The following is a 25171-nucleotide window of genomic DNA, read 5'->3' as shown; positions in this document are numbered from 1 at the left end:
TCCTGAAGAGTCGCGTTGGCAAGTCCCTTAAAGAGGACCTGTCACCTTTCCTGACTAGAGATGCACTGGGTATCGATACCCAATAGATACTTTTAGACCCAGACCAATATGATACCGGGTCTTACTATTTAACTGCGCAGCCTAGTATCTGAGCGCGCCATGTTCTCGTCAGCAGCACAGTGGAGAAGGGAGGGAGTGTTTTCCTCCCTCCTCACTGTGCCGCTGCCACCAATAGCACTGCGGAGGAGGGTAGGGGCTGTGGCTACTGCGCCACCAATAAATGTAATTAACAGATTAATTCAAGTGTAGGCAGCGGGTGCTGGCAGCGGTATCACAGGCCCGGCACCTGGCCTTAATATCAGGGCGTGCGATCCGCCGAACAGCGCCAATTAACCCATCAGGTTTAAAAAAAAAATTTTTTTATAAACAAATAAAAAAAATTACAATATAATTAGTGTTGGGTGAGCATGCTCGGCACATCGCAGTGTTTGGCCGAATATCGCATGCGCTCGAGTCAGTGTATTTAAATCTAATTTAACCTATTTCTGAAAAGTATCTGGCGAGTTTCGAACTCACAACCTTCTACATTATAGCCCAGAATGTTAGCCACTACACTATACAGCTGCATGGTTACAAAAAATAAAAAAATATTAATAATAATAATAAGACTTCTGCTGTATATGAATACTTATACAGCAAGTATTCCTATACAGCAGAAGAGATTATATACACACACACACGTACATCCGATAGGTGAAAAACAGTAGGATTCTTTATTCACCCATATGTTTCGATCTGCTTGCTGGGACCATTTTGAAAATGGTCCCAGCAAGCAGATCGAAACGTTGCATGGGTGAATAAAGGATCCTACCGTTTTTCACCTATCAGATGTGCTGCGGTGTATTCATTTATTTTTATGAATCATCACTTTGGTTAAGTGCAACACCGCCGGCACCCATCAGCTGCGTTACCAGGAGTGCTGCCCTGAACTTTCTACAAATTTTAAATTATATATATATATATATATATATATTTTTTTTTTATTTTTTTTTTAAGTAACTGGCTATGCAGCTGTATAGTGTGGTGGTTAAGATTCTTGGCTGTAATGTAGAAGGTTGTCAGTTCGAATCCCGCCAGAAACTTTTCAGAGGGTAAATTAGATTTAAATACACTGGGTGTCCCCAAGCACTGACTCCAAATGTGGACATAGCTATATATGGAGTCAGAGCAGGGACTCCTAAGCCGAACTAGAGTCCCGACACCCTCCCCTCTTCAGAGCAGGGGGCGCCTGGTTTACTGCTCGGGTTCTCCCATTGACTTCCATTGTGCTCTGTAGAGCACCCGAGCATCGGGAAGTGTTCTACTCGAGCACCAGAGCACACGAGTACTTTGGTGCTCGACCAACACTGATAACAATATAATATATAACAATATTAAAATATATTACATATCGCCACGCCTGAAAAAGTGAGAACTATTAAAATATTTCAATAATATTTCCTATGCGGTGAATGCCATAACAGAAAAAAAAAAAAAAAAAGGGCGAGATTCGACATTTTTTCTCACCATGTCCCCCCCAAAAAAATGGGACAGGACTGTTCTATTATGGGCCAGACGTTCCATAAAATCCAGAATGTACACAGCATTTTTGGCTTTTTTTTTTTTCATGTGGTAGAAAACTTTTTTATGGTATTGAAATCGAATCAAAATTTTGGTATCGTGACAACCCTATTCCTGACATGCCTGTTTTAACCAGTATAGGACCGCCGTACGCAGGCGCGCGCGCTCACAGGAACGGAAGGTAAGAGAGTGGATCTCCAGCCTGCCAGCGGCGATCGTTCGCTGGCAGGCTGGAGATGTGATTTTTTTAACCCCTAACAGGTATATTAGACACTGTTTTGATAACAGCGTCTAATATACCTGCTACCTGGTCCTCTGGTGGTCCCTTTTGTTTGGATCGACCACCAGAGGACACAGGTAGATGTGTAAAGTACCACAAAACACTACACTACACTACACCCCCCCCCCCCCGTCACTTATTAACCCCTTATGAACCCCTGATCACCCATGATCACCCCATATAGACTCCCTGATCACCCCCCTGTCAGGCTCCGTTCAGACGTCCGTATGATTTTTACGGATCCATGGATCGGATCCGCAAAACACATACGGACGTCTGAATGGAGCCTTACAGGGGGGTGATCAATGACAGGCGGGTGATCACCTCATATACACTCCCTGATCACCCACTGTCATTGATCACCCCCCTGTAAGGCTCTATTCAGACGTCCGTATGATTTTTACGGATCCACGGATACATGGATCAGATCCGCAAAATGCATACGGACGTCTGAATGCAGCCTTACAGGGGGGTGATCAATGACAGGCGGGTGATCACCCCATATAGACTCCCTGATCACCCCCCTGTCATTGATCACCCTCTGTAAGGCTCCATTCAGACCTTTTTTTGGGCCCAAGTTAGCCGAAATTGTTTTTTTTTGTTTTTGTTTTTTCTTAGTAAAGTCTCATATTCCACTAACTTGTGTCAAAAAATAAAATCTCACATGAACTCACCATACCCCTCACGGAATCCAAATGCGTAAACATTTTTAGACATTTATATTCCAGACTTCTTCTCACGCTTTAGGGACCCTAAAAAGCCAGCCCACATGTGACCCCATTTCGGAAAGAAGACACCCCAAGGTATTCGCTGAGGGGCATATTGAGTCCATGAAAGATTGAAATTTTTGTCCCAAGTTAGCGGAAAGGGAGACTTTGTGAGAAAATACAAAAAATAAATAAATAAATAAATATCTATTTCCGCTAACTTGTGCCAAAAAAAATAAAAAATTCTATGAACTCGCCATGCCCCTCATTGAATACCTTGGGGTATCTTCTTTCCAAAATGGGGTCACATGTGGGGTATTTATACTGCCCTAGCTTTTTAGGGGCCCGAAAGCGTGAGAAGAAGTCTGGGATCCAAATGTCTAAAAATGCCCTCCTAAAGGGAATTTGGGCCGCTTTGCATATCTAGGCTGCAAAAAAGTGTCACACATGTGGTATCGCCGTACTCAGGAGAAGTTGGGCAATGTGTTTTGGGGTGTCACTTTACATATACCCATGCTGGTTGAGATAAATATCTTGGTCAAATGCCAACTTTGTATAAAAAAAATTGGAAAAGTTGTCTTTTGCCAAAATATTTCTCTCACCCAGCATGGGTATATGTAAAATGACACCCCAAAACACATTCCCCAACTTCTCCTGAGTACGGCGATACCAGATGTGTGACCCTTTTTTCGCCACCTAGGTGGCACCTTTAGGATTTCACAGGTCATTTTTTACACATTTTGATTTCAAACTACTTACCACACATTAGGGCCCCTAGAATGCCAGGGCAGTATAACTACCCCACAAGTGACCCCATTTTGGAAAGAAGACACCCCAAGGTATTCCGTGAGGGGCACTGGCGAGTTCCTAGAATTATTATTTTTTTGTCGCAAGTTAGTGGAATATGAGAATTTGTAAGAAAAAAAAAGAATAAAATCATCATTTTCCGCTAAATTGTGACAAAAAATAAAAAGTTCTATGAACTCACTATGCCCATCAGTGAATACCTTAGGGTGTCTACTTTCCGAAATGGGGTCATTTGTGGGTTTTTTCTACTGTCTGGGCATTGTAGAACCTCAGGAAACATGACAGGTGCTCAGAAAGTCAGAGCTGCTTCAAAAAGCGGAAATTCACATTTTTGTACCATAGTTTGTAAACGCTATAACTTTTACCCAAACCAACAATTTTTTGCCCAAACATTTTTTTTTTATCAAAGACATGTAGAACAATAAATTTTGCGAAAAATTTATATATGGATGTCGTTTTTTTTTCAAAATTTTACAGCTGAAAGTGAAAAATGTCATTTTTTTGCAAAAAAAACGTTACATTTTGATTAATAACAAAAAAAAGTTAAAATGTCAGCAGCAATGAAATACCACCAAATGAAAGCTCTATTAGTGAGAAGAAAATAAGGTAAAATTCATTTGGGTGGTAAGTTGCATGACCGAGCCATAAACGGTGAAAGTAGTGTAGTGCAGAAGTGTAAAAAGTGGCCTGGTCATTAAGGGGGTTTCAGCTAGCGGGGTTGAAGTGGTTAATAGCTTCATGCATTTCCCATGTAATAACCGTTCTAGAGCATCCATTGTTATGGCTCTATGTTGTGCCATTCCTGTATTATTTCTACTAGATGTTATGAATGAATTGCTAGCAGTCTGCAGTAAGGGTACAGAGGGGTGGTAACCAGTTGGGAGGGTGTACCTGCAAATGCTCAATCTATCCAATCAGTGCTGCCATTTTCAGACTGTGCAGGTACACCCCCCCCCCCCCCACCAAGTGGTTACCACCCTTCTGAACCCTTACTGCAGACTGCTAGCAATTCATTCATAACATCTAGCAGAAATATAACAGGAATGGCACAACATACAGACATAAGAATAGATACTCCAGAATTGTTATAACATGGGGAATGCATTAAGCTATTAAAACAGGGATGTCAGGAGCGGTGACAGGTCCTTTTACCCATTCCCCCGACTTAATTTACAGCCGATAGGCCAGGATACGTTATCCAATGCATATGCGGCGTGCAGAGTTAGTACACCTCGCTTCACTGCGCATGTGCTGGCTTGTAATGACGTTTTCTCACTTGTCAGTTGTAGTCTTGGCTTTTTAACGAAGATCTTTTATCTGTTTAACCCTAGTCTAATTAGGGTCTTACCTTACAGGGCGGCCCCCACTGATGTCATCAGCCTTTTTTTTTCCCAAAGACATCCGCTGTTGTCCCCCGTTGATTTCGGAGCCTTATATTCTAATTAGCCGACTTGGTTATACTAGGCGGAGACAGGAGTGGTTCTCTTCTTCCTGGCTGTGAGCGCATCCAATCAGAGCTCACCGCTTATAGCTAGGTAGAATGAGCTCCTCCCTGGCTATGAGCGGTGCTCTCTGATTGGATGCTTTTACAGCCAGGAAGAAGAGAACCGCCCCCAGCGAAACTGCGAGTCTCCTCCTAGTATAACAGAGTCTGCTAAATTAGAATATAAGGCGCCGAAATCAACAAGGGACAACAGCGGACGAAAAGAAAAAAGGCTGATAACATCAGTGGAGGTCACCCTATAAGTAAAGGCCCTAATTAGACTAGGGCTAAAACAGAGGAAAGGTCCTCTTTAATATACATTTCAATTCAAGTGAACAGAGCTTAGCCCCCCCCAGGCCAGTTGATACTAGTCGTGACATGACTTGGCCAGCGGTAAACAGTGAGAAGGCTGCGGCGCTACTGGAGCGCCGCTGCCTTCTCAAACAGCTGATAGTCGTGGGTCCCGGGTGTCGGACCACCGCCGGTCAGATGCTGATGATCTATCCAGAGGATAGATCATCAGTTAAAACAAACTGCAGAACCCCTTTACGTATATGGACACCTTTGCACAGTTTTATTGCCCATTTGCTTTCTAAATGCGAAATAAAGCAACTTCCTATATAGGCTTTTTACTGTGTATAACCCTTATAATGTACCTCTCAGTGCCAAGACAGAAAGCAATTTACGGAGGCGAACAGGAGACTAGTGTATACAAGCATTTAAATAAGAAGAGTTAGGGTTAATCACAGGCATTCAAAAACAAGTGACTGCAAATAGTAATAAAATATAGCTGCATTGATTATAGACAAAAAGGTAAATAATTACCCGTATCTCTAGTGCAATGTCCAGATACGGGTCAAACGTGTCCGAGACGCTCTTACACACTGAACATTTTACTAAAAGAAAAATGTAGGAAATAGTTTGTGGCATGTCATAGGACCGACACAGCCGTAATACTGTAAATTTACGCCGTTTTCCTTCCTCACTCACCCCGAGAGCGCAGGTAGCCCCCAAATATTTGATGAACCAAAGTTGTTGCCTGACTTTGGCGATCCAACCTAGGAGGAACATGACATTTTTATTCAGTCCTATTCCAAAAAGAATTGCAACATAAAGTAGATTTAATCAAACAAAATTTTTGAGAGCCTCTGATATCAGCAAATATCCAACAAAGGGTTAAACTAGTAAGTGATGGGAGCTTCCAGACTGAGAATTCGGGAGCCCCGTATGTGGTGCCTGGCATTCAGCCAGAGAAGACATTAGGAAAGCAGCTCACAATGCCCCACCCCCAAATGTCCTTTTCAGATGGATTCCGGGCACAGCATAAAGCTCTGCATCTGGGAACTGGATGGAGGGAGCTCTCAGAATCCACTAGATTGAAGGGGTTATCCTGGAAAAGATGATGACGACTGAGGATAGGTCATCATTATTACATTGGCGGCAGTCAGAGTCCCGACACCTCTGCCGATCAGCTGTTTAAGGAAGCCGCAGCACTCACCGGGGCTCCACCTGGCAGTTTACCAATCACAGTGCCTTACACTGTATATCAGCTGTGCTTGGTATTGCAACTCAGCACCATTGACTTGAAGGGGACTGGACAGCAACTAGTCTAAGTGACTGATGTACGGTGACATCACTGGCCCAAGAGGAGCACTCAGCCTCTTCTAACAGCTGATTGGTGGGGGTCCCGGTTGTCAGACTCCTACCGATCTGTTAACCCCTATAACCCTGTACCGAAAACATAATATTACAATCCTTTACTAAGACTAGGCTTGTGGAGGCACCTCTGTCTCTTTCTGTCAGAAGATTTTTTTATTTTTAGGCATCTGATTTAACAACTTGTAAGAAAGGGGCCATGCACATCATTCATCATCTATCCTCGGGGAGGTGATAAACGATGTCTGTGAGATAATCACTAAACATAAAAAAATCTCTACAAAGGATATTAGGACCCTTACTTGGCGTATCCATTTAAACAAGCTTTTTGCATGGCGTCAATCGTGTACCGCAGGAACTCATGTGCGTCTTCTTGGCTCCCAAATCGGAAGTGACGGGCGATTTCTAAATGAAGAATAATAGAAGTCAAGGAATAGCATTAGCACAGGAGTATATCGCAGACATTTCATCAACAGTGCTGGAATAACACTCATGCCTGACCTAATTCAGGAGTGACTTGATTTCTGCACTATGTATAGGTGTTCGGGCACTGCAGGGGTTGGAAAAGGGGGGTGGCAGTCATAAAGTATACATATGTCAGTATCTATAAAGGGATTATTACATGCTATTTATTTTCATCAAGCTTTTCTCCTTGACGGCTTATTACCTCCGCTCCCCTGGGACAGAGCTGTGATCTGTGACTACAGCTTAACTACAGTGCCTATAGGAAGCCTGAAGTAGTCTGAGACACATCCCATCTCATGATTGGTTCAGGCTGCTGCTCTGTCCCTCCCCCAAGCAGCTCCAGGTTCTCTGATAGGCTTGTGTAAAACACAGCAGCCAATCACAGGCTCAGCAGGAAGTCAGTTCTTTGAGAAACAGAAATGTAAGGTCATGCTCTTACTCTTCAGTTCACGAATAAAAGAGACCGGCTTGATAGAATTTCCGCTGTTGGCAAAGGCTTGAATCAGATGGTTCTGCATAATGCACAGCATACAGAATCCACCCTGCTGACCTGCAAAAAAGAAAGGAACTGTAAAAGATTGTCACATCTAGGGAACGGGACGGTAATCGAACACCTTTGTGTAAGGGTCCATTCACACGTCCGCAATTCTGTTCCGCATTTTGCGGACCCATTCATTTCTATGGGGCCGCACGATGTGCAGCCCGGATCTGGAAATGCCGACCCGCACTTCCGGGTCCGCAATTCCGTTCCCGAAAAAAAAAAATAAGAACATGTCCTATTCTTGTCCGCAATTGCGGACAAGATTAGGCATTTTCTTTTAAGTGCCGGCGATGTGCTGTCCGCAAAATGCGGAACGCACATTGCCGGTGTCACTGTTTTGCGGATCTGCAAAACACACACGGATGAGCGAATGGACCCTTAACCCCTTAAGGACCAGGCTCATTTTCACCTTAAGGACCAGGCCATTTTTTGCAAATCTGACCAGTGTCACTTTAAGTGCTGATAACTTTAAAAAGCTTTTACTTATACAGGCCATTCTGAGATTGTTTTTTCGTCACATATTGTACTTCATGACACTGGTAAAATAAAGTCAAAAAAATTAATTTTTTTGCATAATAAAATACCTAATTTACCAAAAATTTGGAAAAATTAGCAAATTTCAAAGTTTCAGTTTCTCTACTTCTGTAATACATAGTAATACCCCCAAAAATTGTGATGACTTTACATTCCCCATATGTCTACTTCATGTTTGAATTATTTTGGGAATGATATTTTATTTTTTGGGGATGTTACAAGGCTTAGAAGTTTAGAAGCAAATCTTGAAATTTTTCAGAAATTTACAAAAACCCAATTTTTAGGGACCACTACAGCTCTGAAGTCACTTTGCAAGGCTTACATAATAGAAACCGCCCAAAAATGACCCCATTCTATAAACTACACCCCTCAAGGTATTCAAAACTGATTTTACAAACTCTGTTAACCCTTTAGGTGTTGCACAAGAGTTATTGGCAAATGGGGATGAAATTTGAGAATTTCATTTTTTTGCCTAATTTTCAATTTTAACCCATTTTTTCCACTAACAAAGCAAGGGTTAACAGCCAAAAAAGACTATCTTTATTTCCCTGACTCTGCCGTTTACAGAAACACCCCATATGTGGCCGTAAACTACTGTACGGCCACACAGCGGGGCGTAGAGTGAAAGGTGCGCCGGATGGTTTTTGGAAGCCAGATTTTGCTGGACAGTTTTTTTGACACCATGTCCCATTTGAAGCCCCCTGATGCACCCCTAGAGTAGAAACTCCATAAAAGTGACCCCATCTAAGAAACTACACCCCTCAAGGTATTCAAAACTGATTTTACAAACTTCGTTAACCCTTTAGGTGTTGCACAAGAGTTATTGGCAAATGGGGATGAAATTTGAGAATTTCATTTTTTTGCCTAATTTTCAATTTTAACCCATTTTTTCCACTAACAAAGCAAGGGTTAACAGCCAAACAAGACTGTATCTTTATTGCCCTAACTCTGCCGTTTACAGAAACACCCCATATGTGGCCGTAAACTACTGTACGGCCACACAGCGGGGCGTAGAGTGAAAGGTACGCTGTATGGTTTTGGAAGCCAGATTTTGCTGGACAGTTTTTTTGACACCATGTCCCATTTGAAGCCCCCTGATGCACCCCTAGAGTAGAAACTCCATAAAAGTGACCCCATCTAAGAAACTACACCCCTCAAGGTATTCAAAACTGATTTTACAAACTTTGTTAACCCTTTAGGTGTTGCACAAGATTTAATGGAAAATAGAGATACAATTTCAAAATTTCACTTTTTTGGCAGATTTTCCATTTTAATATTTTTTTTCCAGTTACAAAGCAAGGGTTAACAGCCAAACAAAACTCATTATTTATGGCCCTGATTCTGTAGTTTACAGAAACACCTCATATGTGGCTGTAGACCGCTGTACGGGCACACGGCAGGGCGCAGAAGGAAAGGAATGCCATACGGTTTTTGGAAGGCAGATTTTGCTGGACTGGTTTTTTGACACCATGTCCCATTTGAAGCCCCCTGATGCACCCCTAGAGTAGAAACTCCATAAAAGTTACCCCATCTAAGAAACTACACCCCTCAAGGTATTCAAACTGATTTTACAAACTTTGTTAACCCTTTAGGTGTTGCACAAGATTTAATGGAAAATAGAGATACAATTTCAAAAAGGAGATTTTTGTATAACTTACCAGTTAAATCTCTTTCTCGCTCTTCCTTGGGGGACACAGACCTTGGGTATAGCTCAGCTCCCTAGGAGGCGTGACACTAAGTAAAACTGTTAAGCCCCTCCTCCATCAGCTATACCCTCAGCCTGGAGATAGAGGCTACCAGTTGCGTGTCCAAGTAGTGAAAGGAAAACAACCAATAACAGGAACAACCAACCAGCAACCCAACGGGCGCCAAACCATAACCCTGTAACCAAACACAGAAGGGTGGGTGCTGTGTCCCCCAAGGAAGAGCGAGAAAGAGATTTAACTGGTAAGTTATACAAAAATCTCCTTTTCTCGCCCATTTTCCTTGGGGGACACAGACCTTGGGACGTTCAAGAGCAGTCCAAGAAGGGAGGGACCACAAACCCAAGGCGGAACACCACCAGAGCATCAGGAAACCGGTGCCTGCAAAACCAGGCGGCCCAAAGCAGCATCCGCTGATGCATGCGTATGCACTCTATAGAACTTTGTGAAAGTGTGCAGAGAGGACCAAGTGGCTGCCTTGCACAACTGTTCAGCCGAGGCCCGATGCCTCTGCGCCCAGGAAGCACCGACTGCTCTGGTGGAATGAGCAGTGATGCCGAAAGGCGGAGCTCTGCCCTTGGCTCGATAAGCCTCAGACACCGCCAGTTTAATGAAACGGGCAATAGCCACCTTGGAGACCGCCAAACCCTTGCGCGAACCCTCCGGAACCAAAAACAGGGAGTCCGTGCGCCGAAAGGATCCGGTGACCTCCAAGTAAATCCTCAACGCCCTGACCACATCCAGACGGTGCAGTTCCCGTTCTCTGGGGTGGGAAGGAGAGGGACAGAGCGACGGAAGGACGATGTCCTCATTGATGTGAAAGGCGGAAACCACCTTTGGCAGGAAGGTCGGGACAGGCCGAAGCACAACCTTATCCTGGTGGAAGACCAGGAAAGGGTCGGAGCAAGAAAGAGCCGCTAACTCCGACACCCGTCGGAGAGACGTGATGGCCACAAGAAAGATGACCTTGCAGGACAGAAGACGAAGGGAGACTTCCCGTAAAGGCTCGAAGGGGGCGGATTGGAGCGCCGAGAGCACCACATTCAGGTCCCAGGAAGGAACTGGAGGGCGGTACGGCGGAACAGAGTGAGCCACCCCTTGTAAGAAGGTCTTAATGGGCCCTAGAGGGGCCAGGGGACGCTGGAGAAGAATAGACAGCGCCGAAATCTGTCCCTTCAGAGAACTGAGGCTCAGCCCCAGGTCCAGACCCGACTGGAGGAAGGACAGGAGTGTGGGAAGGGAGAATCGGAGAGGAGGGATGCTCCGGGACTCACAGAACCCCAGATAGGACCTCCAACCCCGATAGTAGATCCTAGAGGATACAGGCTTACGAGCACGGATCATGGTGCGGATTACGTCCGCGGAGAAACCCCGTCGCGTTAAGACGGCGGTCTCAATAGCCACGCCGTCAAACGTAGCGAGCCTAAATGCTCGTGGAAGATCGGTCCCTGAGAGAGAAGGCCTTCCCTGGAGGGCAGTAGCCACGGTGCGTCTGCCAACAGCAACATTAGGTCGGCGTACCAAGACCGGCGGGGCCAATCCGGGGCGATTAAAATCGCGGGAACACCCTCTGCCGCGATCCTCCGAAGAACCCGTGGCAGGAGGGGAAAAGGAGGAAAGACGTACAGAAGGGAGAATTCGCGCCACGGAAGGACGAGCGCGTCGGCGCCGTATGCCTTCGGGTCCCGTGCCCTGGCCAGGTATAGGGGGACCTTGTGGTTGAATTTGGAAGCCATGAGGTCCACGTCGGGGCGACCCCAGCGAAGACAAAGGGCTTCGAACACCTCTGGGTGCAGGGACCATTCTCCCGGGTCGATGGTGGACCGGCTGAGGAAATCCGCCGCCCAGTTGTCCACCCCCGGGATGTAAATCGCAGATAAGGCCGGCACGTGCGTCTCCGCCCAGAGGAGAATGAGGGTCACCTCTTGCATCGCTGCGAGTGCCTCCCTGATGGTTTATGTATGCCACAGCCGTGGCATTGTCCGATTGGATCCGAACAGGGTGGCCCTTCAGTAGATGGGTCCAGTGTCTGAGGGACAGAAAAATCGCCCTCAGTTCCAGAATATTGATTGGAAGTCTGGACTCCGATAGAGACCAAACGCCCTGGACGGACCGGGGAGGGAAAACCCCCCCCCACCCCCGTAAGCTGGCATCGGTGGTAATCACCAGCCAGTTCAGTGGGAGGAAGGACTTCCCCCTTAGAGGGATATGCAACCACCAGCTGAGGGAAGCCCGAGCCAGGGGAGGCAGAAGAAAGGTCCTGTCCAGACTCCCCGACAGAATTGCCCTCTGAAAGGTGCGGGATCGGAATTGTGCGAACGGCACCGCTTCGAAACAGGCAACCATCTTTCCCAACAACCGCATGCTGGATCTGAGGGAAGGGCGGCGATGACGGAGGAGACTGTGAACCGACCCGCGAAGGGCCAGACGCTTGTCCGACGGGAGGCGGACCTCCGCCAACTCTGTATCCAGGAGCATCCCCAGGAAGATCAGCCGTCTGGAGGGGATAAGGGAAGACTTGGGGTGGTTGATAACCCAACCGAACCGCGTCAGGGTCTCCAGGGTGAGGTCCACACTGCCGGATGCCTGAGAGAAGGAGGGTGCCTTGACCAGGATGTCGTCCAAGTATGGGAGAAGAAAAACACTTCTTGAACGTAGAAGGGCCAAGACAGGGGCCAGGACCTTGGTGAACACCCGAGGAGCCGTCGCCAGACCAAAGGGAAGGGCGACGAATTGGAAGTGATCGTCCCCCACCGCGAAGCGCAGGAAGCGGTGATGACATGGAGCAACCGGAACGTGGAGGTATGCATCCTGAATGTCGATCGAAACCATGAAATCCCCTCTTTCCAGGGAGGCCACTGCGGACCTGAGAGACTCCATCCGGAATCTCTGCAGTCGGAGAAAACGGTTCAGGCGTTTTAGGTCCAAGATCGGTCGCACTGAGCCTTCCTTCTTGGGAACCACAAAGAGGTTCGAGTAGAACCCCCTGAACCTTTCCGTCGGAGGCACGGGGGCGACGACACCCTTGTCCATTAGAGAGCGAATAGCCGCGAAGAAGGCGGCCGCTCGTACGGGATCCCGCGGAGGACGGGATCGGAAGAAACGGTCTGGCGGAATGGACGCAAATTCGATCTTGTATCCGCAAGATACAATCTCGAGCGCCCATGCGTCTGAGATGTGGGCCCGCCATACGTTCCTGAACAGGAGAAGGCGGCCCCCCACCCGGGTGGGTGGGGGCGCACCTTCAGGCAGAGGGCTGCTGGCCTGTGGGAGCCCGTGCAGGCTGGGACTTGCGCCAGGTAGGTTGCGTCCGAAAAAAACGGCTTCTTGCGCCTATCTTGGGCTGGGCCAGAGGAAGAAGAACTGGCCGCGGGTCTAGACCCGGTGGTCTTGCGAAAGGACCGAAACCGGGACGAACCAGCGCGACCACGGGGAGCGCCCTTTGGCCTGGACTGGGGGAGGAGAGTACTCTTCCCACCCGTGGCCTCTGATATAAGTTCGTCCAGACGGGTCCCGAACAGGCGGGAACCCGTAAATGGTAGGCCGGCCAAAGAGCGTTTGGAAGCGGCGTCCGCCGCCCAAACCTTCAGCCAGAGTTCCCTCCTGACAGAAACTGCCAGGGCAGAGGAACGGGCAATGAGGGCACCCGCATCAAGGGAGGCCTCACAGACGAATTTTCCGGCCTGAACAATTAGTTGGGCTAAGGAGCGGAGGTCCTGAACAGGGACGTCCGACTCTAACTGCCGTTCCAGTTGCAAACCCCAGTCAGAGACCGCTTTACCAACCCAGGCGGAGGCAAAGACCGGTCTAAGGGCCGAACCAGAGGCAGTAAATATGGCCTTGGAGAGGGATTCCGTACGACGGTCCTCAACAGACTGGAGGGAAGATCCGTCCTGTACCGGAATAGTAGTGCTTTTGGACAGGCGAGCCACGGGAGGATCAACCTTAGGCGGGGATGTCCACGTGGTCACAGAATCCGCTGGAAAGGGATAGCAAATGTCCAGCTTTTTGGGTGTAATAAAGCGGACGTTAGGCCGGGTCCAAGCCTTGGATACCACAGAAGAAAAATCAGCGTGTATGGGAAAAACCTTGGAGGCCTGTCTGGGGCGGAGAAAGGACACGCCGGCCTGTTCGGAGCTGGGGGGGTCATCGTGTATCTGAAAGGTATCACGGATGCTAGCGATAAGATGCCCCACCGCGGACGCCAATTTGGACGGAAGCTCTGAGTCCATGTCCACGTCCGAATCCGCCAGTTCTCCCTCAGAAAGCGTATCCCTTTGAGAGGATAGACTCGACTGAGCTCGCACGCATGGCGGAGAGAGCGAAGCATCTGGAGAAGATGTGCGCTCAACCCTTGAACGTTTCTGAGTATGCCGGGCCCTGGAAGATTCGCTGGGAGGCAGGGAACCAGTGGGGGCGGCAGAAACGGTAGTCCCAGCGGGTGCGACAGGGATTGTGGCAGCCTGCGGGAGAGGCGGTCTATCCACGAGACGGCCCACTACGTGTGTAAGGCTTTCCACTGCCTGAGACAGAGACCTAGCCCAGTCAGGGGGTTCAGAGGCACCGGGGGTCGCAGCGGGAAGCGGGCCCTGCATCGGGGCCTGACATGCAAGGCAATGCGGCTCAGATTGTCCACGCGGAAAAAGTTCCTTACAGGCGGTACAGGCATGGTACCAGGGTTTGGGGGCACCCGTGGGATCTGACATGCTGAAAGGTGGTTGTACTCTAATACAGAGACCACAAAGGGTTATAGCAGCTATGACCAGGAGGGTTAGGAGAGGGTTAACTGTCCTACCAGTGCCTCAGAAGAACGTCAGGAGTAGAGATGGAGCAGATCAGCAGCAGCAGAGAGCAGCAACAGCAGTGAGCCAGCAGATAGCGCCCACAGAAGCCGAGCGATGTACACAGGAGTTTAGAGTCCCCCACCGTGTCTCAGCTTCCTGTCAGGAGTGAGGAAGCGCGGGAAATCTCAGCAGAATCGCGGGAAAAACAAGCTCCGCCCCCTCCAGCGCTTGCTCCGCCCCCAACAGGACGCGCGCGTAAGCCACGCCCCCTGCTGCCGAAAATGCTCTCAGGGCTAAGAAGAAGCCAGATGCCAGAAAATAAAGGGCCCGCAGGCCCCTGGAGTGCGGCGATTTGCCCAGGTGGGTGACCCTCTGCCACCAAGTCCCCTGTTTCGCCGAGAAACAAGCTCCGCCGCGATCTGCCCATGTCGGGCATAAGCCCCGCCCCCCGATCGGAACGGAGCGGGCGGCGGCGGGAAGGGAGAGAGGGAGAGAGAATGCCGGGCTGAAGAAAGCAGCGTGGGGGGAACGGCGTGGAGGAAGGCGGCCCCCCTGCTGAGGATAACCTGAGGGGAGCTGGGGAGGGTCTGCTTGAGCGCTCAGAATAAGCGACCACGGGTGCCCCCCTTACCCAGAGGGGTAGGTGCTGCAAATAGGGACGGGGTATGGGCTGGAATAGCCATCTCACCGAACGACGTCTTCACCCTCAGTTCCTTCCAGCAGGGTCGCCCCTTCAGCCACTGGCACCGCAGTGGCAGGAAGCTGGTAGAGGGGCTTGGCGTGCGGGCGACCCCCTAGCTGGCGGGATGTAGGGGAGCCATTGCTGCCCAGATCCTCCTATTGCTTCTGTGGGGGAGGCAGCAGTGCAGATAAATTGGCACTGGCGCAGCTCAACCCCGGGAGAGCAGAGAGGTCCATGCGTCTCTGGTATCCCTAGGAAAAAGTAAAATAACAAAATTAGAAAAATAAGATATCAAGGAGAAAACAGCCCTGCAGTAGCAGGGAGTGTCTTGCCTCCTTGGACACTAAGCTAAAACTGGTAGCCTCTATCTCCAGGCTGAGGGTATAGCTGATGGAGGAGGGGCTTAACAGTTTTACTTAGTGTCACGCCTCCTAGGGAGCTGAGCTATACCCAAGGTCTGTGTCCCCCAAGGAAAATGGGCGAGAAATTTAACTTTTTGGCAGATTTTCCATTTTAATATTTTTTTTCCAGTTACAAAGCAAGGGTTAACAGCCAAACAAAACTTATTATTTATGGCCCTGATTCTGTAGTTTACAGAAACACCTCATATGTGGTTGTAGACCGCTGTACGGGCACACGGCAGGGAGCAGAAGGAAAGGAATGCCATACGGTTTTTGGAAGGCAGATTTTGCTGGACTGGTTTTTTTGACACCATGTCCTATTTGAAGCCCCCCTGATGCACCCCTAGAGTAGAAACTCCAAAAAAGTGACCCCATTTTAGAAAGTACGGAATAGGGTGGCAGTATTGTTGGTACTAGTTCAGGGTAGATATGATTTTTGGTTGCTCTATATTACACTTTTTGTGCGGCAAGGTAACAAGAAATAGCTTTTTTGGCACGTTTTTTTTTTTTGTTATTTACAACATTCATCTGACAGGTTAGATCACGTGGTAATTTTATAGAGCAGGTTGTCACGGACGCAGCGATACCTAATATGTATACAATTTTTTTTATTTATGTAAGTTTTATACAATAACTTCATTTTTAAAACCAAAAAATTGTTTAGTGTCTCCATAGTCTGAGAGCCATAGTTTTTTTCAGTTTTTGGGCGATTATCTTGAGTAGGGTCTAATTTTTTGCGGGATGAGATGACAGTTTGATTGGCACTATTTTGGGGTGCATATGACTTTTTGATCGCTTGCTATTACACTTTTTGTGACGTAAGATGGCAAAAAATTGCTTTTTTTGCACAATTTATTATTTTTATTTTTTATGGTGGTCACCTGAGGGGTTAGGTCATATGATATTTATATAGAGCCGGTCGATACGGACGCGGCAATACCTAATATGTATACTTTATTTTTATTTATGTAGGTTTTACACAATGATTTTATTTTTGAAACAAAAAAAATGATGTTTTAGTGTTTCCATAGTCTAAGAGCCATAGTTTTTTCAGTTTTTGGGCGATTATCTTGAGTAGGGTCAAATTTTTTGCGGGATGAGATGACGGTTTGATTGGTACTATTTTGGCGTACATGCGACCTTTTTGATCACTTTTATTACCTTTTTTGGGAAGTAAGGTGGGCAAAATTTCAATTTTCTCATAGTTTTTATTTTTTTATTTTTATGGCGTTCACTGTGCGGGGAAAGTAACATGACCGTTTTATAGATCAGGTCGTTACGGACGCGGCGATACCTAATATGTGTAGTTTATTTTTTTTTTTATTTTTTTTATTCAGTGATAAATGTTTTTTTTTTTATCTTAACTTTTTTCACTTATTTTTTTATTTTTTTGACCCAGACCCACTTGGTTCTTGAAGATCCAGTGGGTCTGATGTCTGTAAAATACAGTACAGAACCTATATAGGTATCTGTAACTGTATTTTACTTACACTGAGCATAGATCTGTTCAGCACCATGGACGGCGTCCTGTTGTCATGGGAACCTTCCCCTCTGCTCAGTTATGGTCAGAACTGCGCAGACGGGGAAGGGTAAGGACGGGGCTCTGGGGGGGCTGTCTGGGGGCTCTCTCCCTCTCCCATCGGGGGGCTGCAAAGGCACAGCAGCCCCCCGATCGGAGAGGGAGGGAGCTCCCTTTTACTGTTAACCTTTTCCATACAGCGGTCCGTACGGACCGCTGTATGGAAAGGGTTAAACGGCTGACATCGCATCAACGATGTCAGCCGTTTATACCAGGGTGCCAGCAATGTGCTGGCACCCTGGTATACCCACTGTACACCAACGATTATTCAATGGGAGGCGGGCGGGGGATCGCGATCCCGCCTGCCGCACCGCCCGCCTCCCGCAACGCGCCCACCGCCTGCGACACCCCCCCTGCACCACCCGCTGCCATCAAATCATGCAGGGGTGCAGGGGGGGGGTGTACTATATTGATTTTAGACACTCTAAAGTTTCTGATCCCCGCGGTCAGGGACCGCGGGGATCAGAAACTGCAAAAAGCGCAGCAAACCGCAGGTCTGAATTGACCTGCGGTTTGCTGCGATCGCCGACACGGGGGGGTCACATGACCCCCCCTGGCGTTTTAACAGGATGCCGGCTGAATGATTTCAGCCGGCATCCTGTTCAAATTAACCCCTGCGGCGCCGGAATGCCGATTTTAAAGTCAGGACGTACCGGTACGTCCTTGGTCCTTAAGGACTCGGGAAATAGGGCGTACCGGTACGTCCTATGTCCTTAAGGGGTTAAAGATGCCGCCAGTCACCGAACAAACTAACGTCTGTAAAAAAAAAAGTGATTGCATCTTTTATGTTGCACATAAAATCCTCATACAAGGAAACTGCACGGGGATGAACAATCGTAGTAATGATTGGAACTGTATGGGGCTGAACAATCACTGCTGTATGTAACTGCAGCTAACAAGCAGGTAATGATTGAGAACGAATGTTCATAGGCCCACGTGAAAGAGCCTTTATGTCTAAAGGGGGTGTTTTTAGCAAACCGCCCCATCCTGCCAGAACTGCTAAGGAAAGATGAGTTGCATGCTTCCCAGTGCTGGTTCCCCCCTCCTTCTCCTGCAGGTTGGCGATGCTCCGCTGGGCTCCATTGATGTCAACATCCGGTTTGACATCATAACAAACGATCACTGGGCGTAGCGGTGTCCAGATCCTTTTGCGTCATGACTAATGGTCACATGGTTGCAATGGAATCTGGACACCGCCATAGCCAGTGATTGGATGTGATAATGTCAAACCAGATTTTGACATTGATGGAGCGCAGCGAAGCATCACGGACCTGCAGGAGGAGTGGGGAGGTGGTACTGGGAAGCAGGTAAGTCCTCTTTTCTTTGCAGGTCCAGCAGAATGGGGGGGGAGTTTGCCTTCACCAATAGGTCAATGGTAAATATAAAATACATGAGACGCAAGTATTTCAGGTGCACATGTACTTACAGTTGCGGCTATGCTCCTTAGACAGTAGGTAATTAGCTAGCGGAGGGGTGTACGTTAGACACTGCACTGTAGAATTTAGAAAACAAGTGTTTCCCAGATTTTGAAGTCCAGCTCCCACCCTGGAGACTCGCTCCCACTTCAAGGATAACTTCTCAGTTGGAAAGAGAACCTTCTGTGGATGTGGAATTCCATCCGAGCTGCTCGACGCAAGGTCGTTGCCTGCAACGAGAAGGCAAACAAGAAAATAAGACATAAACCAAAACTGTGTTACATAAAACAAGACAGCACCAGCATGTGTCATCTCTTTCTTCCACCAGTCATAAAACAGAAGTGTAGGTAATGGACCCGCAACTGGCACCTTTATTAATGGGGTTTTACTGATGACCTATTTTCAGGATAAGTCCTAAATATGATATCACTGAGGTCCAACTCTTGGCGACTCGTTGATCAGCTGTTTCAAGGGCCAATATGATCGCATGATTGCTGTAGCTTCTTCATAGTATAGTAAGCACAACGCCAGACAGTGTATAGTGGCCGTACGTGGTATTGCAGCTAAATCCCATTCAGTTGTATAGGACAGAGATGCAGAACAGCCATGTGACCGATGGACGTGACATCACAGGAGAACCTAGTTTTGCTATAGCGCCGATATGTCTGTAGATTTCCTACTACTACATACCCTGCTTCTGGCGCCCTTCCAGGCTCCTCTGTGACACGGTAGGTTGAAGAGACGGACTCAGCAGGATATATTTGCTCTTCAATGTCTCCAGCTGGTAATAGAAACTTTTACTTGCAGGCTCGAACTCTATTTTTTGCAAGAGTATCTTTTTAGCAGAGGAAGTCAGCAGCTTCCCAAGTTCTACATCATCAGAGTACTTCCGACTCGGCTTCAGGGCGTCTTTTAGTTTCTCCACAATCGGCATGTTTGCTCTGTAATGGGAGAAGGGAAAGAACACACAAAGCGTCATATTTTACAGCACTAGTGCCTTATCCTCATGGACTTAGTCAGGATCCTGAAGGTTGCTCAGTGAGGTGCTGCTCACAGATAGGGAAGGATCCACAAATAGCGGTAATTGGTTGCTCCATTCTATTCCGGGGGGGGAGGGGGGGGGGGGGGGGGTTATACCAGAGGTATAAACACAACTGTGGATAGGGGATAAAAATCCCTTTCCTGTCATACATTTATAGCTGCACCTTCCTCTGTATCCCCTCCTAGTTGTACATTTACAACTGCATCTTCCTCTCTATCCGGTCCCTGTCGTATATTTACAGCTGCACTGTCCTCTCTATCCCCCCCGTAGTACATTTACAGCTGCACTGTCCTCTCTGTCGTCGTCCCCATCGTACATGTATAGCTGCACTGTCCTGTCCTGTCTATCCCCAACAACGTTTACAGCTGCACTGTCCTCTGTCCCCTCCTTGTTGTATATTTACAGCTGCATTGTCCCCACTATCCCCTCCTACTTGTACTTGCTCCGTCCCCTCCCTGTTGTACATTTTTAGCTGCACTGTCCCGTTTATCCCCAACTACTTTCATGTTTACAGCTGCACCGTTCTCATTTTTAGCTGCACCGTCCCCTCCTAGTTGTACATTTACAGCTGCACCGTCCCCTCCTAGTTGTACATTTACAGCTGCACCGTCCCCTCCTAGTGTACCATTAAGCTGGCACGTCCCTCTAGTTGTACATTTACAGCTGCACCGTCCCCTCCTAGTTGTACATTACAGCTGCACCGTCCCCTCCTAGTTGTACATTTACAGCTGCACCGTCCCCTCCTAGTTGTACATTTACAGCTGCACCGTCCCCTCCTAGTTGTACATTTACAGCTGCACCGTCCCCTCCTAGTTGTACATTTACAGCTGCACCGTCCCCTCCTAGTTGTACATTTACAGCTGCACCGTCCCCTCCTAGTTGTACATTTACAGCTGCACCGTCCCCTCCTAGTTGTACATTTACAGCTGCACCGTCCCCTCCTAGTTGTACATTTACAGCTGCACCGTCCCCTCCTAGTTGTACAGTACAGACCAAAAGTTTGGACACACCTTCTCATTCAAAGAGTTTTCTTTATTTTCATGACTATGAAAATTGTAGATTCACACTGAAGGCATCAAAACTATAATTTAGCACATGTGGAATTATATACATAACAAAAAAGTGTGAACAACTGAAAATATGTCATATTCTAGGTTCTTCAAAGTAGCCACCTTTTGCTTTGATTATTGCTTTGCACACTCTTGGCATTCTCTTGATGAGCTTCAAGAGGTAGTCACCTGAAATGGTTTTCACTTCACAGGTGTGCCCTGTCAGGTTTAATAAGTGGGATTTCTTGCCTTATAAATGGGGTTGGGGCCATCAGTTGCATTGTGGAGAAGTCAGGTGGATACACAGCTGATAGTCCTAATGAATAGACTGTTAGAATTTGTATTATGGCAAGAAAAAAGCAGCTAAGTAAAGAAAAACGAGTGGCCATCATTACTTTAAGAAATGAAGGTCAGTCAGTCTGAAAAATTGGGAAAACTTTGAAAGTGTCCCCAAGTGCAGTCACAAAAACCATCAAGCGCTACAAAGAAACTGGCTCACATGTGGACCGCCCCAGGAAAGGAAGACCAAGAGTCACCTCTGCTGCGGAGCATAAGTTCATCCGAGTCACCAGCCTCAGATATCGCAGGTTAACAGCAGCTCAGATTAGAGACCAGGTCAATGCCACACAGAGTTCTAGCAGCAGACACATCTCTAGAACAACTGTTAAGAGGAGACTGTGTGAATCAGGCCTTCATGGTAGAATATCTTCTAGGAAACCACTGCTAAGGACAGGCAACAAGCAGAAGAGACTTGTTTGGGCTAAAGAACACAAGGAATGGACATTAGACCAGTGGAAATCTGTGCTCTACATGCCTGGTTCCCACCGTGAAGCATGGAGGAGGAGGTGTGATGGTGTGGGGGTGCTTTGCTGATGACACTGTTGGGGATTTATTCAAAATTGAAGGCATACTGAACCAGCATGGCTACCACAGCATCTTGCAGCGGCATGCTATTCCATCCAGTTTGCGTTTAGTTGGACCATCATTTATTTTTCAACAGGACAATGACCCCAAACACACCTCCAGGCTGTGTAAGGGCTATTTGACCATGAAGGAGAGTGATGGGGTGCTGCGCCAGATGACTTGGCCTCCACAGTCACCGGACCTGAACCCAATCGAGATGGTTTGGCGTAAGCTGGACCGCAGAGTGAAAGCAAAAGGGCCAACAAGTGCTAAGCATCTCTGGGAACTCCTTTAAGACTGTTGGAAGACCATTTCAGGTGACTACCTCTTGAAGCTCATCAAGAGAATGCCAAGAGTGTGCAAAGCAGTAATCAAAGCAAAAGGTGGCTACTTTGAAGAACCTAGAATATGACATTTTCAGTTGTTTCGCACTTTTTTTTTTTTTTTTATGTATATAATTCCACATGTGTTAATTCATAGTTTGGATGCCTTCAGTGTGAATCTACAATTTTCATAGTCATGAAAATAAAGAAAACTCTTTGAATGAGAAGGTGTGTCCAAACTTTTGGTCTGTACTGTACATTTACAGCTGCACCGTCCCCTCGTAGTTGTACATTTACAGCTGCACCGTCCCCTCCTAGTTGTACATTTACAGCTGCACCGTCCTCTGTCCAATCCTAGTTGTACATTTACAGCTGCACCGTCCTCTCTGTCCCCTCCTAGTTGTACATTTACAGCTGCACCGTCCTCTCTGTCCCCTCCTAGTTGTACATTTACAGCTGCACCGTCCTCTCTGTCCCCTCCTAATTGTACATTTACAGCTGCACCGTCCTCTCTGTCCCCTCCTAGTTGTACATTTACAGCTGCACCGTCCTCTCTGTCCCCTCCTAGTTGTACATTTACAGCTGCACCGTCCTCTCTGTCCCCTCCTAGTTGTACATTTACAGCTGCACCGTCCTCTCTGTCCCCTCCTAGTTGTACATTTACAGCTGCACCGTCCTCTGTCCCCTCCTAGTTGTACATTTACAGCTGCACCGTCCTCTCTGTCCCCTCCTAGTTGTACATTTACAGCTGCACCGTCCTCTCTGTCCCCTCCTAGTTGTACATTTACAGCTGCACCGTCCTATCACCTCCTTGTAGTAACCTGACTAGTAGCCTCTAGACCCTATTAGGCAGCAATAAGGGGGTAGTGCAGCCTTTTTTTAAATATTGGCCTATCCTTAGGACAGGCCACCACTAACTGATGGGGGAGTGGGTCCACTACTCCACACCCCTGCTGAACAGCTGTTCTGTGCAACGCTGTCGCCAAAAGTCAGCGCCGGAGCTGTTAACATTGTAATGGACAGCTGCTCAATAAGAACAGTGCTGCAGTGACGAGCGCAGGCCACTACAATGTTGACTGTGCAGTGTAGTTCCGGCGCAGAAACTACACAGAACAGCTGATCAGTGGCGGTCCAGAGTGTCGCTGAACATAGGCCATCACTTAAAAACTAAACAACCCTAGAAACTTTCTGTTGCAACCATTTCACATTAAGCACTGCAGAATTGCAGACTGATAATCCTCAGCATTTACAGCGGCAGCGAAGCAGATCTCATCCACACTCTGCGGACATTTTTTGACATGCGGTCCGCAGCATATCCCTTTATATAGTGGATTTCGTCCCTTGCAGTACAATTTGTGGCCCTGATTTGCACAATATGCTGCTGACCTGCAGGGTATGCCATACCCTTAACTAGTGTTGAGCGAACTTGTGTTTTAAGTTCGGCGTCTAAAGTTCGAGTTCAGGTTATCAAAGTATCCCGTTACAGATTCTAAATTCCGTTATGGTCCGTAGTAGCGGAATCCGTAACGGGATACTTCGATAACCCGAACTTTAGGCGCCGAACTTAAAACACAAGTTCGCTCAACACTACCCTTAACACGTTTTGGATCTGACGCAGGTACGGCATTGATTCTGCGCCAAAATCCAAATGAAACCCGACAAAATTCCACATGGCGCCCCTGCGGATAATAACATGCTACTTGTTTTTTCGGGTGGAAACACTAAGGATTAGACTGATTGAATGACAATGGGGTTAACCCTCAAGAATCTGCTGCAGAAATACAGGTGGGATTTTTATCGGCAGTGTGAACACACTCTTACGGGTCTGCACCCACTCCACTGGCTTCTTGGAGAAGCAGTGGGCATGCTGTGTCTGTATCTTATGGAGCATGCTCTTACATGCAGCACATGCCGCCATACTGCTCCTGTGGGCACATGTGTGGCAGTGTGCCAGGCTCTGCACAACAACCCGCCTGGAAGCTCTGGCACTACCAGTAATGGGCGCCATACAGAGGGGGGCACACCACAAGCAGCAGCAGGTTATATTTCTGGCTCCAGCACTTACCCGGCCCCACTTTCTCCTCTCCGGACTCTTTGACTTCCTGCTCCGCCCCTAACAGTATCCGTTCACAGCACGGAAGGCTACCTCATGTCATACAACGTTACTAAACGGAAGGTGACATGTTCCTGACTGCGGTCACACAAGGCTCCGGTTCGGTGCCTGCTGAAAAAAAAAAACGCCTCTAACACGGTGGTGAGTCCGCCATGATGGCGGAGCTCGGTGTTCTAGTGAGGCGTATGGCGGCAGCGCTGCTGTAGACTGGAATGTGACGCGGAGCAGCGGCCTCTGGCGGCTGGTGATGGAGAGCTATTTACGAGAAGTACAGGAGCCTGTGACGTCCGCCATTTTGTGGGCTGTACGTGAAGCCAATGGGAATGGAGCAGCTGCTGTGTGACGGGGCTGTCGTCAGCCGGTCCATGTGCTGCATTGTAGAGGGGGCTGACAACAACAACATGGAGGCCTGCAAGTGTCAGATATATGTAAAAAGGCAGGAGGTATTCATTCACCTTCTCTACCGTTTGCTTTATGTATGACATTTAAAGCAATTTTTTATTTTTGCATGATGAGTAGAGATGAGAGAATTTCATATTTTGAAATTCGTTAACGCGTTTTATGGACTCAGTTATCACGGACCATAATGCAATTCTATGACAGAATCGCTTTAGAGGCATTCCAGTATTCATTCTGTCGCAATAGAAGTCTATGGGCAGAAAAACGGATCTGTCCCGTTTCCGTTATGCAGGAGAGGGATCAGGAGAGGACTCAGGATTTTTGCAGAACGTAACAGTTGGCCCCTGACAGAACAGTACTATCCTTGTCTGTTATGCGGACAATTATAGGACATGTTCTATCTTTAAACGGAACTGAAAAATGGAAATACGGAAACGGAAGGCATACGGATTTTTGCGGATCCGTTGAAATGAATGGTTCCTTATACGGAACGCAAAAAAACAGAACCTAAACGGCAAAAAAAAACTGTTTGTGTGCAAGAGGCCTCAGGAGAGGACTCGGGGATCAGGAGAGGACTCGGGGATCAGGAGAGGACTCGGGATCAGGAGAGGACTCGGGATCAGGAGAGGACTCGGGGATCAGGAGAGGACTCGGGGATCAGGAGAGGGATGGGGATCAGGAGAGG

General features: G+C 47.7%; 1 protein-coding gene across 1 annotated transcript in view; it reads right to left on the bottom strand.

The window, feature by feature from the left end:
* USP36 (ubiquitin specific peptidase 36) overlaps nt 1-24275 on the bottom strand; it is a 58709-nt gene extending 34434 nt beyond the window's left edge. Inside the window, exons 1-7 of the mRNA XM_044297870.1 lie at nt 24040-24275; nt 19348-19598; nt 18669-18887; nt 7458-7568; nt 6856-6958; nt 5888-5955; nt 5723-5793 (exon numbers count right to left, since the gene is read on the bottom strand). Of these exons, the coding sequence (XP_044153805.1) occupies nt 5723-5793; nt 5888-5955; nt 6856-6958; nt 7458-7568; nt 18669-18887; nt 19348-19591 (816 nt within the window). The 5' untranslated portion in view covers nt 19592-19598; nt 24040-24275. The remainder of the gene's footprint in view (nt 1-5722; nt 5794-5887; nt 5956-6855; nt 6959-7457; nt 7569-18668; nt 18888-19347; nt 19599-24039) is intronic.
* Between the last annotated feature and the right edge of the window lie 896 nt (nt 24276-25171).

This window comes from Bufo gargarizans, chromosome 6 (assembly GCF_014858855.1).
Source record: "Bufo gargarizans isolate SCDJY-AF-19 chromosome 6, ASM1485885v1, whole genome shotgun sequence".
Classification (NCBI taxonomy): domain Eukaryota; kingdom Metazoa; phylum Chordata; class Amphibia; order Anura; family Bufonidae; genus Bufo; species Bufo gargarizans.
This window is presented reverse-complemented; position numbering and strand designations above follow the sequence as displayed.